General features: G+C 39.1%; 1 protein-coding gene across 10 annotated transcripts in view; it reads right to left on the bottom strand.

Moving 5' to 3' along the window:
* Nucleotides 1-454: 454 nt before the first annotated feature.
* tnnt3 (troponin T3, fast skeletal type) overlaps nucleotides 455-17,896 on the bottom strand; it is a 42,831-nt gene continuing 25,389 nt past the window's right edge. For 8 of the 10 annotated variants that reach the window (XM_062967642.1, XM_062967640.1, XM_062967641.1 and 5 more), the window contains 9 exons: nucleotides 13,771-13,792; nucleotides 12,158-12,203; nucleotides 11,763-11,879; nucleotides 10,381-10,458; nucleotides 10,056-10,169; nucleotides 8,983-9,092; nucleotides 8,705-8,795; nucleotides 7,388-7,428; nucleotides 455-836 (listed from right to left, as the gene is read on the bottom strand). In XM_062967642.1, coding sequence (XP_062823712.1) covers nucleotides 788-836; nucleotides 7,388-7,428; nucleotides 8,705-8,795; nucleotides 8,983-9,092; nucleotides 10,056-10,169; nucleotides 10,381-10,458; nucleotides 11,763-11,879; nucleotides 12,158-12,203; nucleotides 13,771-13,792 — 668 coding nt within the window. In that variant the 3' untranslated portion in view covers nucleotides 455-787. Of the gene's footprint in view, nucleotides 837-3,802; nucleotides 3,844-7,387; nucleotides 7,429-8,704; nucleotides 8,796-8,982; nucleotides 9,093-10,055; nucleotides 10,170-10,380; nucleotides 10,459-11,762; nucleotides 11,880-12,157; nucleotides 12,204-13,770; nucleotides 13,793-16,265; nucleotides 16,468-17,896 lie in introns of those variants that run through there. The other 2 variants (XM_062967637.1, XM_062967639.1) reach the window with 2 other exon arrangements.

Genomic DNA, 17,896 nt, shown 5'->3' with positions numbered 1-17,896 from the left:
TTCCAATTGTTATCCAAGGTAACTGGAAGCACTATATGGGTAACTACTTTGAATTTAACCGTTTCAAATTACTCTTCAAAATGACATTTTGCATTAGAGTTGACATTCTCTGCCCTTTGTTTTAGTATATTCCTTGGTTTGGCCATTGGATTTAGTATCTTTACAGCAGAAAGATTTGGCTTTCATCCATCTTCCAAGAATCCTGAAGCTGCTTTCAGAATCATATTAAGATCAACTTGTTTCCCTTTCAATATTCCCATCTATGGTGGTTAGACTGTATGCATGGTGTAGTGGTTTGGGTATTAGACAATAGCTCTAGAGACTAGGGCTGAATTCCTCACTAGCCGTGAAAATCTACTGGGTGACCTTGAACAAGTCCTTGCCAATAAATCTTTGGAAAAATATATATCCTTGGTCAATTGTAAGAGAAGGCAAAGAACAGCTAACAATGAAATTTATAGCTGAAGTATCTCGGTCACACTTTATTTACAAAACCAAAGGACTCATACACTGCAATCTACAGGGCAGCGTAGGGTTGGGAAAATAAAGGACACAACGCAGCAGGTAGTAAAAGGTGTCAGCAGGGAGTCATCTCGATTCCAGACCAATGGTTCTAGAAGATGTGTGAACCCTTGAAATAAGCAGTAGGCAATCCAGGCTGTTGTTACAACTATGGTTTTGCTTAGGAGAGGGAACGCATCCACATTTGAAAAGGGAAAGAGAGGCCAGCGATCTTTAACCATGCCACCGCCAGTGATGATTCTGCCTGCAGGCACCTTCCCGGTCTTTACTTCCAGCGCCCTCCAACTTTGCCTTTGGCTCCGGCCTTCTTGCTGCTGTAATGCAGAAAAGGAGAAAAAACAAGTCAGTGTACCTGCCACAGTTATTTCTTTTACTGCCCTTAAGTCTGCCATTTCATTAAGAAGCTTGGAATTTCTTATTAACAGTACAGACTGACCAGAAATCCCTTCTGTGGGCTTCATTGGCATTAAAATGGATGAAATAAACTCCAATTTTAAATGTTTTCTGAAAGCCACTACAGTTTTCGTTTGAGTGATCCCTACGGCCAAATTCAGCTCCTGGAGCAATTTTATCTCAACCCAAGTCATCCTATTTCATGGATGATTCCTGATCTATGACCGTAATAATACAATTCATTCATATATCAATTCCCATATTGTTGACCACAACACCAATGTGAATGCTGGCTATAGTTTCTGGCACTTCAAGTCCAAGAACATCTGGAAAGTAATATGATTTCTACCCCCTTCCTGTTATAAACCTTTGATGGTCACCATGTGGTGTTAAAAACTGGCCTGTGGTTTCACTAAAGACTTGTAAAAAAATAAAAACACCCCCATAGGGTATTGTCTCATATTCTAACAATGATTCAAATCGTCTCCATATTGCTCCATTTGACATGCAAATGGGAGAGTACCCCAAACATGCATAACACTTACCTTCCTGCTGTGAGGGAGGTATATGAGTGAGTTCCAGATGAGTAAATTAATCTGTTAGAATTTCTGAACTGCAGCAGCAACAGATTCCTCTGGCTGGGTAAATATTTGCATGCTGTTTAAATGGTATTACCTTGCCCAGCCCGTATACAACCACAGGTTTTGTGACCTGTGCTTTGAATATAGGCTCCTCGAGAAGATTCCAGTAGGAAAGGGAAGGAGTTCATATTCAAGAGCAATAAGGAATATCTGAAAGCCTTACATGGTTTCCAGCGCCAATGAATCTGTTCAGCAGTAATTTCATGTACAGGAGGAGCTGTCTCAGTGGCATACACACATGAGCACAGACACACGCATACACAGAGTGCATACTTTACCTGTCAAGTTAACTTAGTAGGGCAATTCGTTCTGAAATCAACCTTAGACGTGCAAGACAAGCAGCTGCCATGTCCTTTTCAGAGTACACAGATTACTGGAACCCTAATCCTATACTTTTTCTGCTGCCATAGGTAGTAGTAATGTCTACATAAGCATGGCTTATTGTTACAGTGAAGTTACACTGGCACAGAAGGTAAATTATATGTGCCTTGTTTTGAGCACACTTTGCAAGACCAAAGATCGTGCTGATAGGATTCACAAAGTTGAAAATCTGTACCCATCATCATCCTGCTGCACAGTAGGTTTCTGTTTACATTCAAATACAGTGTAAAACCCTTAGTACCTGTTTCAAAATTGTCAGATAATAGCTGCTATCCTGTATGGTTCCACATAGCACTGAAATTTTGCCAGAGGAACTGGGCTACAGATCAGGGTTCATCAATTCATCAATTTCTAGACCTGCTACAGAGTTGTTGCAGCCCCTCTCACACCATGGCTATTCTGTGCCTTGTGAGAGTCGAGGGGAGTTACAAAAACATTTGGTTATGTCCCTATAGCAAGACATGAAATGATTACATCATCCACTGATCTCAGACATAATCATTTTGTGTTTGGCTATAGAGCATAGCCAGATGTTCAGAATGGTCATGGAGATAGGTGCAGCAACTCAATAGTAGGTTTGCTGGGGATTTTGTCAGTGTAGAAGGAGGAAGAGAATTCCAACCTCCACATAAACCAAAGACCATACACAGGCATTAAGAATGACTGTGCCTTAACAGGATGCTACCCAACCTGTGCTATATCTGTTTCATGGTAACAGACTGTTTTTCTCTCCAGAATATCACAGCTTCTTAAATCATTTTAAACATCAGACAAGTACTGTTTTGTCTTTAAATTCTAGATAACATTGATCCCTTTGAATGACCCTGCAATATTCCTTTATACCAATAAGGTATTACTGTTTAAAACATTGTCTGTTAATTAGAAGGGCCACACTGTAAGACTTAATACACATTAAGTGCATCTTCAAACATCTTAAGCTCCATGTACTGATTTAAAACAAACGAGCAAAAAAAAAATTCCCTATTTGTGATATCTTGGTTGTTTTTCTTCCCTTGGTGAGAAAATAGTGTGTGTTTTATGGATTTTTATGGATTGCATGTGGCAGATCTCATTACTCCCTTGGAACACAATGCTCCGGTCACCAGAAAACACTGGCAGTGCTATAATGTTCTACTGATAGGAAAACAAGCCAGCGTTTTTCTTGCCTTTCCGAGTAATACTCTGTGACCCTGGACCTTGAACTCTTGCTGATTTTGCATGAACCTAATGATTTGTGGGAGTTCTTTCCTACTTCCTTTCCCCCCAGAAATGTATGCTCTAAAATTCCCCTTTTTGTTGGACTACATTTCTCTTCCCAGTGCCCTTTATCTCTGATGCATTAATGGGCACATGCAACAACAAAGACACAGAACAAAACAAGCAGGGAGAAAACTAAATTAGATAGAGAGAAGGGAAATGGGAAGGTCATAGGACGACCTGAAAAGAACCAATCAGCCATGGCCACATGGTACAATTGCATGTGGCAGAAGCAAACCTGGATGTGATTAGTGTTTAGGTGGTATCCTGTTGCTTCCAATCTCAAAAGTGGCTCACACTTTTTGATAAACGTTGCTTTCATTTCAAAAATACCCAGCAACATAGTAGTGTACTGTACTGACAGGTGAGCTTTTCAGAGATCGACCAATAAGACTGGGTTCTTTTGCATGAGGGTTATAGGTTTACTTCAGTTTCACCAACATTTTCTTAAGGGAAGGGAATAGGGTAAAATTTGTACCCCTGTCGGTACCTTTTCTCCTTCCATGAAGAAAACAAGGGTAAGAAGACTGAAGTGTCTTCTGCAAAAACCCGAATAGTTATTCCAGATACATTGGGCTGGCAAAGGGATGTGGGTTAGAGTTACTCACTGTTTCTGGGCCTGATCAATCCGGTTCCTGAGGGTGGTGATCTGCAAACAACATATATGACTAGGTTTTTAAAAGTGATCTAGTTTCCCAGAGTGGAGGGAAGGCTTTTACCTGGGAGGAGAACCACTTCAGGTGGTTGCGATGAGATTCTAAACTCTGTCTTTTTGGACTGAGAGACACAGACATTACTAACTGGCAGTAAACTTACCAGAAAATGTATTATTTTCATGACATAAATGACTGAGTAAACTAGGGACCCCAATAAGAGAGAAAGATGATTTATCCTGTCCAGAGCTTTGAAAAATTATCATGCTGGCTGGAGGATTCAAGGAATAGCAATCCACAAAAATTTTCAAGCATTCAGTTGATCCTTGATTTAAAAAATTCTTATTTTGTATATTTCATAGAACTATATTTTCTACAATATGACTACTCAAATTGTAACAGGGAAATCAAAACTGATCTTTTTGAAAACTCTAAATTTGAATTAACCACAATAGAAGTATCATGATAGGGATTCTTTTAACCCAGAGGTTGTCTATTACATGTAGATATGTATGCTATCAAATTAGGCTTAGCCCATTTTTCCTAGTGGTCATTATCTTTCCTGGAGATTTACCAGCCAGTTAGAAAACACTTATTGAGAAGACAGAAATTGACCTGTATTGTTGATGAAGACTGAAAAACAGAAAGATGTTAAAGCCAAAAGGCTAACTAGTTAAGTTTGCTCAGCAGCAACAAGTTCCAGGTTTCCCTTACTAAAGGGACATAGAGATTTGAATACCCGCATTTTCAGGCCAGAACCAGGATATTCCCGCAACTGAAAATCTTGCGTTTTTTTGGCCTTTGGAGCAATTCCTCCTGTGTCCTCAGGGAATGTCATCTGGCCACCCACCATTTTGAAGTGGGAGCTCCTAGGATAAAGGTACTGTCTGGATGGGCCCTAAGTTACTATATTGGAAGAAAACTGCATTGGTTTTGACTCTTCAGAACTCAAATGTCTTCAGAAGGGGGCATTTGGAAAGAAAAATAGTTGGCCAATATTAGATTGAGAGGATTCTTAAAAAAAAACCCACAATGACAATGGAAATTCTTTGGTGCATATATAGACACATTTCATAGTCATTGAAACTGCCCTCTACACAGTTGAAACTGAGGGTCTCTTCATATATTACCACAGCAATACAGTGGCAGTTTCACCAACGCTTCCTTTCATGACTATCTCAACACAACAACATTTATATACACTATGTTTCCCCGAAAATAAGACCTACCAATTTCTAAGCATGTGTGTAAAATAAGCCATACCCCGAAAATAAGACATAGGCATGCGGACCGGTGCGAAGCAGTAAAGAAGGCAGCTTCCCCTTCCCTCTGCCATGGCCACAGCTGACTTACCAGCTCACACCAGCACGCCCTCCTCCCTGCCCAAGCAAGGGAGAGGAGCAAGGCACTCCAAAGTCTCCCAAACAGAGGGAGCAGGAGAAGTGGCAAGCCACGATAAGGGGAAATGCTGCAAATGGAAATGCCCCCACCCTGCCTACATTGCAGCTGCAGGGCTCCTCCCCAGCGCTCTTGCTGCCAGAGGAGGATGCCGGAATGGTACTCGCTGGGCCACCTCTCTTGCTGTTGTAGGGCTTGGGCGCCACAGCGTTCCCTCCCTCACAGAAGCAACAGCCCCCTCTGCATGGAAAGATGCATCTGGCCATCAGGCCATCTGAGCACTTGAGCACTAGACATGGATATAAAAATAAGACATCCCTTGAAAATATGCCATAGTGTGTCTTCTTGAGGAAAAATAAATACAAGAGAGTCTTATGTTCAGGAAAACATGGAAGAAGCATATAAAAATATAAACCTTGTAGGCAAGGACATGGCTCCTTCTTATCTGAGTGATATTTGGTTAGGAGTAGACAATGTGATTGAAAAACTCATGACTGGCTCAATGTGTATGGTTCCAGTTGCCAAACATGACTGTACAACAGCATAGGAAGAAGCCAAAGAAAACCAGCTCTTCTATCCCTATGGTAACATATGAATGGGTCCCACATAAAGGGACAAAGCGTATGATTCTTGTGAGTCTTGATCAGATGCTCTATCTGTTAACCATGACTAATTACTTCCTGAGCAAACTTGAACCCTGGTAAACAGATCCCCCAACAACATACTCTCTGATACTTGGAAAAATACACTTTCAAATTGAACCAGAGTTCACATTTTGGCCGTTTCTGCCATCTTGGATTTGCATAATGTTGGTTCTTTCATGGGAAGCAAAAACAAGAGACTCTTGACACCAGAAGTAACAGGACAACATGAAAAAGGAAAGCTCAGTCACCTGATATACTTACTTGTTGATTTAAAATCTGTCTTGTGGAATTGAATTCACTAATGGCTCTTGATAGTTCCTCTCAGATGAGGTATTTATTAAAGAACCAGCTTGGTTTTGCTCATCAGTTTACTCTCCTATAACTTACCTTCATTGCTAAATTTGCATTTAAGTTGAAGACAGCAGGCATGGCACTCATTCTCCTGATCATCAAAGACTGGCAAGAAAGAGGCAAGCACTTGAGTTTGCTTGCTGTTTCTCTAAAAGCAAAGCTTTCTTTCCATAATTATTTTATTTCTCATTGTGTCTTTTGTTTGTTTTTATGGAGTTGCCCCTATACCTTGCTCATGGCTTTACTGTGATTGATATACTTGCCCATCTCCATAATTCTCAGGTCAATAACAATTCCTCCTTTTATCTTTAGAACTTGAACAATTTAAGAGGCAATAAAGGAAGAAGTACCTTCTGGGATCAAGCCCAATATTCCTCATTAAGTCCAGGGGTGGAAGACCACTGGTGGCCTCCTTTTAGCTCCAGCTAAACTTATGAGAGCTTTTAGCATGCCACACACCATTTGAGAGATGGTGACCCTCCAACTTCTGTTTTAGGAAACCAACAAGCCAATATGAAAGTGATGGCTTTTGACCAAATCTCAGTTCTGGATTATTGATAAGGTTGTGGGCAAATCAATGAGCCTTCTGAACTAGTCGCTGCCTTTCATTAGTCTTTAAATTTCAAACATATGGAATACTCCCACAAATAGCATCTATACTGCAGATTTGGTTCAACAGAAATAATACTATTGATTATTGTTTCCCTCATCACAATTAGGTCTTTTACATCTGTGCTCGGATTCTATTAAGCATGTATTTAATATGACAGGTGATTGTAGAGACCAGACTCATGTGTTCATGTCTTTGATGATGTGGCCGTCATTCTCCTATTTTGATAACATTATTTAGTTAATTTAAGGCATGGTCATATAACAAGTCTAGAAGTGCAGAGGATGTATTTATGAATGAGTAGCCATGCAGCCCTGTTGTATTGCTTCAGCTGCTTTGAATGAATAGAAGAATCATTGGTATGGAGAGGGCAAAGCAGTTCGAGATTCACTTTCTTGTTCTCTTTGTCAGGAACTGAGTGCCAGCTTGCTGTTCATCTCTGTGAACTTGAACTTGCAACATGCAAGAGTGTCATGCATGTAAACTGTTTTTGCTTTTCAATTTTTTTGGTCACTTGGGTGAACTCTTTGTACTTACAACTTGGACAGTGCCTCCACCCTGCAACGTAGTGATAAAATCTAAGAGAGATCAAGATAATTACATTGGCTTAGGGGTACTTCACAAATCCAGATGTTTGCAATATGTACTCAGAACAGTTCCAAACAGCATTTTAAGGCTCTCAAGTCCCTGTTTTATCTGTCTGTTATTTGATTTAAAACTGTCTTTTTGGGAACGTATCCTGCAATGATAGGTTACTCGTTACAAATTTTAAAGGTATCCATTGTGTCACCTATAAAAAACAGCTTCATACTATCATTCTAGGGAAAATTCGTAGATACATGTGTCACTGAAATCAAAGGTGCCTTACAAATGCAGATGTTTGCAATCTGTATTTAAACCAAAGCAATCCAAAACAACAAAGCTTTTGATTTCCTGTCCTAGAATACTCTGTGAGAAAATTTCAGAAAAAGTCTTATTAATGTTCTGGGTCCAAGCAAATGTTTAAAGAGGAATGGCCTCATTGTCTTATAACCCCAGAACAGACTCCAAGCACAATAGAAACATGGCAGGAGACTTTTTATATATTTGTCAGTTTATCTGCTCTCCTCTGTTTAAAGGTTCAGCTTACATAGATGCATTGAGTATAAAGTATCGATTGCCTCCATATGTTCATAAGCTTGATCATGTGTGACCAGTCTGCATACTATGTGGATTTATGCAGATTAGATTTTTACATATAGAGAGAATAAATAATCCCCCCTTTCACATTGCTGGAGAGGGGAGACAAAGTTCACACTTTGTAGAGCAAACTGGATTATTTTCTTTTGGCCAACATGAAGCAGAGGTCTCCTATATTCTTTTAGTCATGCATCTAGATACCATACAAGGTTAGGAAGACAACAAAACTGCTATCCATGAGAAGAAATGAAGCAAGAGAGGCAAAATAATAGGTTTCAACATAAGACCCATTACCCATCTACTACCCCACCAATATTTCAGCCCAGTGCTGGTTTTGATGGACGGATGAGGATTCTGAGCAAGTTCTGTTGGTTTCCTCTGATGGAATACAAAATCGTGAAGTTAGGCATCTTATTCGTTATACTTTATGGTAGAGGCTGGCTATTTCATGTGTTTTAATGAGACATTAAGAAGAAATAAATCTTCCTTCTTGGAAAGCTAGGTTTGTTCTGAGTATATAGATCAGACTGGGTTATATTTCTCCTGAATGAAAATGTAAATTCTGTTGACAATTATTTTTAAATGATTTGTTGGGCCATGCCTCTCCCAGGAGGACCATAACTGTTGGGCTTGACAACAAGAAGAATTACAACCTAGATCTCATTTGCTACTCACATCATATTTTTGCCTCTTGATCTTCTCTAAGTACTCATACTTCTCAGTTTCCAGTGCATATAACCAGTCCCATAGCTCCTTTGCTTTTTCCCTGTATGTTTATGAAAAAAGAAGCAGAAAAGCAGTGTGCGGAGTGAGTGGAAAGGAAAACTGAATATCACTTAACAACATTATGTAGTCCTCATATCACAAGAAATCCAACTTCATGGAGTACAACTGGAGAACATAAACAAGTCTGAGGTAACATCTAGTGCGAGATGGAGTAAATAGCCATTTACCTCAGTTTGTCTTCACTAAGGTGGTCAATGTTGAGGGGTTTGCGTCTTTCTGCCAGAACCTTCTTCTTAAGTTCTCTTGCAGTTTGTTTCTTTCCTCTCTTCTGATCAGCCTGTGAAGAGAGGAGTTTTCAGAATACCATAGAACATATATCTGTGTAAATACCAACCTATGAAGCGAAGGTTTGCTCCTTTATGAAGGAGAAAGTCAAACTATGGAGCACCTTACAACTAACCTTAGAAGACATTTAGGGCAGATATACTTGAGGAAAGATACAAATTCTTTCTCTTGTTGCATTTCTTGATTCAGACATTTACCAGCATTTTATTCCACATTGAACTTGGTGTAGGGAATCCTTTGTTGAACCACTAAAATAGTATGTTATTACTAAACAAATACCAAGATACTGGATAGGGTTCTGCAAAGCATGATCAAAGGGGTGTATCTACACTGTAGAATAGATACAGTTTGAGGTGACTTTAACTGCCCTGGCTCAATGCTATGGAATCTTGGGAGTTGTAGTTCACAAGGTTTTTAGCCTTCCCTGCCAGATAGAAGTGGTACCTCACCAAACTATAAACCCCAGGATTCCATAGCATTGAGCCAGGGCAGTTAAAATAGTGTCAAACATTAATTCTACAGTGTAGATGGACCCCATATGAACATGGTCTTTTACTCCCTCAAGATAATTTCTTCTGTATGTTTTTCTTCCTGAATACAACAGGACTGTTTACAGTACAAGAATATGACTCAGAAACTGCCAGAGCCAAAATGAGAATATCTTATGGCAACATGTCTACATAACAAAGTACTCTAAGCCACAGACTGACCTCATTCCAGCAGGCCGATTATTAAAGGATTAAAAACCTTTCATTGCTGATGAAAGTTCAATAATATTTCTTGGGAGCCAAGTATTTTTTTCCCCAAGCTTTTCCTAGGATGGATTGAGGGAATGGGCGAATTTCTAGAAATGAATGAGACTGTTCATGAGGTTTTAGGATCTTCTAAATTTTTTTAAGTTGCTCATCTATTATTACATTCCTATTTCCTCAATGAATGATTTGATTTTATTTACCTTAGCCAGGTAGCTGCTGTATGAGGCACCCATGGAAGAGAGAGCCTTCTTCTTCTTCAGGTCATCTTCAGCCCGTCTCTTGGCATCATCTTCCTCTCTTTTTGCCTTTTCTTCCTATGAAATGCAAAAGATAAAAATAGTCTTCATAAAATTTGGAGATCACAAATGCAGAATACACAATTGGAACTTGAACATCCTTTTTAGCAGAGAGGAAGCTAGAGTGAAAAGTATGAGAATAATGCCCCATGAAGAAGATATTTTATTGATAGAGCTCCTTGTGCAGGACAATGAAATATGAAGGAGAACAAGATGTGGCGAGACTTACAGCAAGCCTGGATTGACGCTCCTTTTCCTTCTCAGCCCGGATTCGTTGCTGCTCTGCCCTCTCAGCTCTACGCTTCTCCTGTCCGTTGCAAATAGAAAGGAAAGAAACAGTAAGTGGTTTCATTATCACTCTGTTAATGCTGTTAGCTAAAACAAATTGTCTTTAGCAACTTCTGTCATTATTTTGGTTACCTATAGCCTTTTTTATACTTGTATCTAGTCTCTTTCTTGAAATACTGAAGGCTTCTTTCTCTTTTCATATTACACATCATATCTAGTCTTGTGAAATTAATCAGAATTTATTTCCCATGAGTCCTTTTTCATAGAATCATAGAGTTGGGGGAGACCACATGGGCCATCTAGTCCAACCCTCTGCCATGAAGGAAAAGCACAATAAAAGTATCCCTGACAGATGGCCATCCAGCCTCTGTTTAAAAGCCTCCAAGGATGGAGCTTCCACCACACTCCAAGGCAGAGAGTTCCACTGCTGAACAGCCCTTACAGTGAGGAAGTTCTTCCTAATGTTCAAATGGAATCTCTTTTCCTCCGAGGGCAGCAGAAAACAAGACTGATCCCTCTTCCTTATGACATCCCTTCACATATTTATACATGGCTATCATGTCTCCTCTCAATCTTATCTTCTGCAGGTTAAATATACCCCACTCTTTAAGATGCTCCTCATAGGGCATGGGCTCCAGACCTTTGATCATTTTAGTCGCCCTCCTCTAGACTCCTTCCAGCTTGTCAATATCTCTTTTAAATGTGGTGGTCAAAATTAGATAGCTACAATTTTCTTTTAGGACAAAGTGTTGGAGCTTGTGTAATAGTCTCATATCTCTAGGGTTTCTGGATGAAACAGATTATCTAGATCCATCTCAATCAGGCTTGAGGCCTGGTAATGGGACAGAAACAGTTATGACTGCCCTGGCAGATGACCTATGAAGGAAACTAGATAAGAGGAGTGTGTCCCTGTCTATCCTGCTGGACCTCTTAGTGGCTTTCATTACCATTGATCATGGTATCCTAGTGAGAAGGGACTTGAGGGCCCTGTTTTTCAGTGACTTTAGTCTTTCTTGGAGGGGCAGACACAGAAAGTGGTGCTGGGGGATGCCTATTTAACATCCTGGCCACCACTTTCAAGGAACCTGTTTCTGTACTAAATCAGTATCTGCTGTCACTAATAGACAATCCTAAAATGGCACAATCAGGCTTGGCTGAACATGTGATCACTCATAGGAATCTTCTCCTTGCGCACTTTTTTGTGAGAAGGAAATGTACTTTGTATTTTGTGTCCATTAAAGCATTACTTTAAGAATCTTAAATAGCCATTGCATACTACTCCTTTGAAGATAATCTTGGACAGATCACATCAGTGCAACTTACAATTCTTTCTTTGAGAGCCAACAGCTCCTCCTCTTCTTTCTTCCGGCCTTCAAAGTGATTATCAATCAAGGCCTGAAGCTCAATCAAGTCCTTGTTCTGCCTCTTCTTTTGGATGTCCTGGAGAAAAGACAGAAGATGTTGTGGTGGAAGCTATGAAGACAATGACAATGATGATGGTAGCAAAGCAATCATTCAGTTATTATAGATCCTTCCATTCTGGAATTCTTTAGTGTTCCCATTTATTACATCTCAAAAGATTAATGTCTTCTCAGAATTAGAGGGGTTACTTAGAAAGGTCTTCAAGACTGAGATTTTTTTAAGTTAAATTACTTTCAAGGTTGGGAGGAGATAGTAGGAGAACAAGACTTTTGTTGGAAGGTGACAGCAATACTTACATCGAAGTCTACTTTCTCACCCTCTGGGATCTTAGGTGCACTCATCCTTTGCAGAAGGGGCAAAAGGAAATAAAGATATATAAGCATCAGTAACAATTATTTTCAAAAAATTAAGTGGTGGGGCTGTTTGGGTAAAAGATACCCCCCTACACACAGGAATATGTAATGGAAATAAAGTTTGACTAAGCTTTGAAAAACCTAAGTAGAAACGCTCAATTTAGTGTTACATTGTGACAACTTAGAGCTCTGGTTGTCACATTCAAAATATTGAAGAGCCAAGTTATCCAACCAAATTTCTCTTTCTATAAAATGTCATCTCTTCTCAAATTCAGCATCAACTCCATTTCAGTTTGACACAGCATTATGAAATGATTTGACATGGGACTGGGAAATTAAAATAGTCCCTGTGGCTCCAACAGCATAACTATATTCAAACATTTAGAAGATTAACACATTTAGAAGGAAGGCCCTGAGTGCTTCCAGTCAAAAGGCATTGTGCCGCTAATCAGTTTTTCCTCTTTCTTTAATATATATTTGGGGGGGGGGGGGGGGGGGGAATATAGACAAAACTGTAAAAAACAAAACAAAACAGGAATTACAACTGAAAGACATTATTAGGTCCTCTTCTAAAATTCCATGAATGAGAAGAGGCATGGTGATTGCACGATAAAGGCCTTGCCTGGAAGTACCCATGATTTTTGCCAGCAACAGTGAAAAAACATATTTCACCCTAAAATATTTGTACCACAATATACCTGTCAGCTGCTAAACTGTCAGCGATTTGGTCTCTATGTAGTAATGAACTGCTTTAAAGTATGTGGCTCTTTGCCAACACCATCTTTGGCACCCTTACTTGATATTAAGTGTGGTTCCAAGTGAGAAGGCCCTGGCATAGGTCACCTAAAGTTTGTTCTACCAGATCCTGGATTTATTGTGACTGTTCTACATCACTTTTCTATGCATGTTTAAAAATCCTTCTGCTCCATGCAACCTGTCTCTTTTACTAGACCCTTTTCAAGCTCTTATCATCCTGTTTGCCTTCCTTTCATCATCTAGAATATTTGGAGTCAGGGCTTGGAAAGGTTTCTTCTTTGCACTACAGTTCCCAGAATCTCCCAGCTAGTTATTTTCCATCTTTTTCTCTCTCCTCTACTACATCCCTTCTCAGAGTCTTAGAATGTTTTTTTCATTGTATATTGCTAGGTAAGCCTCACCTGTCTTCATTCTCAATATGTAATTATCTAACCCTGACATCTTTTCTCGCTTTTGCTAATCCCATTAAAATTAATAATTGATGGAAATATTTCTGTATATTCTTGAATGCTTCTTACATAGACAAAAATATGAGTGGTTTTTCACCAGCTGAATGTACACATCTGCTTTCTATTGGCTGGTCTTCATCTGTTGCCTTTGATGGAAATCACATTTAATCATAGTGGGAAGTATAAAAATGTCTCTTTGACATGACAAAGAAGTATAACCAGCGAAATATGACTCATTGAACAACTGGGTGACTGTGCTTATTCACAACACCTGAACCTGACTACATTTGAAGTTTTTAAAAGATTTAATGTAACAACTAATATATTAAACATCTGCTAGTACACACTTACGGTGGTGGTCTGGGTTTCTTCTCTAAATATAGCAGTGCAGGAAGGAAACAGACAAAGGAAGAAAAGATGAAGAAGGTAAAGATTAGAACCACAGAACACATCATTATCTGATTTGCTGCAACAAGTGAACCAACACAGTTGTTCAATCTTATGGAAATACTCCAAAGGCATTTGGCTGCACTTCTGATATTTCATATAGGTACACTCCTTGGCAAGCCAGTTTTACTCAGAAGTAAAACAATAAAATTAATCAAAAGACTGCATGAAAGATTCAACATAGCATCTGAAAGACAGGAGTTTGCTTCAGTGCAGATATGGGCAGCAGTGACCTTCTACATGTTAGTCCCCCGCCAATGGACAGAGATGGTGAGAGTTGTTGGGCCACATATCTTCTTTATTACACACAGTTTTGGCTGTTGACACTTGAATTCATATTTTATAACCACATGGTATACATGAATTCAAGGAATTCTATCATACATTGCTCTTTCTATGTGACTCATTCCCTCTTCCCTACTTTGAGGTGAGACTTCAGCAATAAAGAGCTTGGTGCCTATTGGACAAAGTATTGATGGTGCATCTGACTTGAAGGAACTGTGAAAATTTCACTTCTGTATTTACAAGTGTAGTGGCACTCTGCACTATATATTTTACCAGGTGGTTAAACATTTTGTAGGTCTTAAATTTTCTCTTCTACTAAGCAGTAAGCTTTTTAATTGGCAATGGCTTTAAAATACAAAATTTGAGGACACACACCAAAACTGTTTTTCATGAATGTTATTCAGAAACACACAAAGATCTAGGTCTAATTTTAAATCTCAACTAGAGAAGACCATTTAAATCAATGGAAGGTTAGCTAGTAAGTCAACATTTTGATTCAATGAATCTAGTTGGAATTAAATTAAAGCTCCCTGTGTTCATGAAAATGACTATTGTATTCCTACTCTTTCGTCAAACTACACATTACTGTACAGCAGTGGTTCTCAATCTGGGGTCCCCAAATGTTTTTGGCCTTCAACTCCCAGAAACCCTAACAGCTGGTAAACTGGCTGGAATTTCTGGGAGTTATAGGCCAAAAACATCTGGGGACCCCAGGTTGAGAACCACTGCTGCAGAGAAACCTGTTTCAAAATCTGTTTGATGTGTGTGGGGTGTGAGGTGGGGTCTGTCCATTGCTTACAATTAACTCTGATATATATATATATATATATATATATATATATATATATATATCTCCAAAATAAATAACTGCTCATATGTTTTGCGTTCATAGGAATAATTCCATGAACATATGATTAAGAAAAAGTTGGTTTTCTGATCCTGGCATAAAAAGAAACATTTCACTGCTTCCAGGATACCAGAGGGGCTTCCAAATGGAGGCATTCTAATACTAAAGATATTGTGCTGTTCCATCTTTTCCTTCATGATAGCTGAATGTGTGTGTAGGAGTGTGTGTATGAAAAGAAGAGGCAGAAGCAACACTGAGGCCAGGATTAATCAATGGAAAACTTTGTAATCTATGTCCCTGGTAAAAAATCTATAGCCTCATTTGGAAGCACCCAATAAAAGGTAAACAAAAACAACTTTTTTCCAAATTTTTTTTTAGCAGATATGCCCTCAAGTGCATGACACAACAAAGGGTGGAGTCTATAAACTGAAACCTGGCCTATTGTTAGGGATTTGTCTAAGATAATCTTATTTCTGTCATCTTCTTTAAGGAACTGGGAAAAAGAAACACATAATCATCACTGCAAAATCCTTTCTTTTGATGCCCCTTCCCTTCGGTCAGTGACTAGACTACCCATATACAAGTGCTGTGAAACACAATCCCTGCAAAGCTCCTGCCAAAAAAGGTGTCCAACAGCCACTTCTCATAACATAACAGCAACAAAGCTAGAACACAAGCTTTTTAAAAGTAAAAGTAAACTGAAGTGATCTCGTGTAAGAAAAGTCTTGAATTCGCCCTTCAGAATCTGAAATTTAGAACACATCAGAAAAAAATGGTTCAGTGATTTCTGCTAGAAATTTTCATATCTTACTTTTAAAAAATCAATGGCCATAAATGTCAGATTATAAATGAGGACCCAATATCAGGAGATGATTTTCTGTTGGTACAAATGCCTACTTCAGAGAAGGGATTATTATTTGGATTGTGGGCAGGCAGTAAGGGAGGAAGGGGTTACATTCCATCCCATGACTAACTCCATCAGCAACCACTGCATATTTGTAAAAGGTCATGTTAATTGCAAAGATGCATTTTATGTCACTTCACATGTATTTTGATCCTGAATTTGGAAATGATGTCAAATGTGGGCTGGTGTGACAATTGAGATAAAGTGACATAAAGCAAATCCCTGATAACATGGAGGCATGAAAGGTTGTATTTGCAACTGTGATGATTTGGCCCAGTTCCTGGTTTTACATTGAGTAAGGATTAGAAATATAAAGAAAAGGGTGTTAGAATGTGCTTTTTCCAATGATAGACAACAAAATACCATCGTAATATTCTCCTTCTTCTCTAGCTGCAGATGGAAGGCAAAGGAAAGAAAGTAATCCAGTCAATGTGCTTCTAAAATGTTGGGATTCTCCACTATATTTGTTCAACTCCTTACTTTCTTTGGACTTTATTGCACAAGGCAGGAAAACTGGCATTTTAACTGAACTGTCATCATCCACTGTCATTATTATCTCTTCCTCCTAATTAACCCATCACTACTATTGACATGAAAAACCCATCAATAGTTCACAATTCCACAACATTCCCATCACATACTGTGTGATGAGCATGTTCTGCTTCTGTGCTGGCAGTAAAATGATGCCAGGAGGCAGAATTCAGCTTCTCTCCCACTCCCCACGCCCCTTACTATTCTCAGTCTGGGTCGGTTTAAAAAAATATTTTACAGTTAGTGTATTTGCTTTTTTTCATAGCTAAATGTGCAAATGTGCTCCCAAAAATGCGAGAAAGTGAAGGTGTGGGAAAGCAGGGTCACGAGGTTATGTGGAAATACCATCTTGAGACCACGAATTGGCATAATTGTGCCAGCAGAAAGAGATGCAATATCTAAGGTGCTCATCCCAGTATGTGTCTGCTATCAATGATAGCATGACTATTGTGGAATAGCAACTACACGCAATGAAGTCCATAGTCTCACCCTTCCTATGTCCAGATCCTAGAATGATTACTTCTCATGCAGTGTAAACAAAGAACAGCAGTAAAAAAGGATGTCTCAAAGGTGTTGGGAAATTGTGAGTTACAAGTTACAGTACTGGAGGGAAGGTCATAAAAAAAATTTTTTCTTCACTGAAGCTCTTTTAACCTATCTTGGACATATATTTAGGTTTTAAACTCCTGGAGACAAGGACATCTCTTTAAGGCACTATTTATTTTACTATGCAGTAGCAATAAGTATTTGTCAACTGAAAAATCTAGTAGCAGTTTCTGAAAGTCTGGTAGCACTATTTCAAACACCATAATCACAGACATTTCTTTTGCCCATGTCTATTGCATGTTTATTATTTCTTATGGAATGTGAATCATGAAATTACTAGCACGTGTCTTCATAATAGAAGAGTAGCAGAATAGGAGTCTCTAATTATGGCATTTTGTGCATCAAGACACAAAATATTGGTCAAAGACCCATGTAAGAGTTATGTTAAAGTCTCCTGGTAGTCTAATCGATCTGCATGGCCTATGATTCACCAGATATAACCTAGTTGAATAGCTTTATGTAAGCCACATATAGAAAAATCCACCAGAGCTAAATCAGGGTGGTCAAAGCAGAGCCTACTAGATTTTGGGCTGTAATTTCCCCAGTTCAAGCCAGTGTAGCCAGTATAATGAGTGATACTAGGAAAATCAACAGTATTTGAAAGGCTCCAATTTGCCTGGCGCAGTACTAGATAGATCTCTGGGTTTGCTTCCTCCTGCCCAATTTTATCCTCATGACAATCCAGTGAAGTAGGTTAGATTCAAGAACATTCTGAGGTCGATCTCTCTGGCTATATCAGTTGGTAGGGGATGCCAGATGAGGGTGTAGTTACATTATGTCCTACTGATGAATTTCCCATAGGCAATGAGTTGACTATGTTGTGACCAGAGTACTGAACTAATTAGACTTTTATCTAA

This window comes from Anolis carolinensis, chromosome 1 (assembly GCF_035594765.1).
Source record: "Anolis carolinensis isolate JA03-04 chromosome 1, rAnoCar3.1.pri, whole genome shotgun sequence".
Taxonomy (NCBI): Eukaryota; Metazoa; Chordata; class Lepidosauria; order Squamata; family Dactyloidae; genus Anolis; species Anolis carolinensis.
The sequence above is the reverse complement of the archived record's forward strand: the minus strand, read 5'-3'. Positions and strand labels throughout refer to the sequence as shown.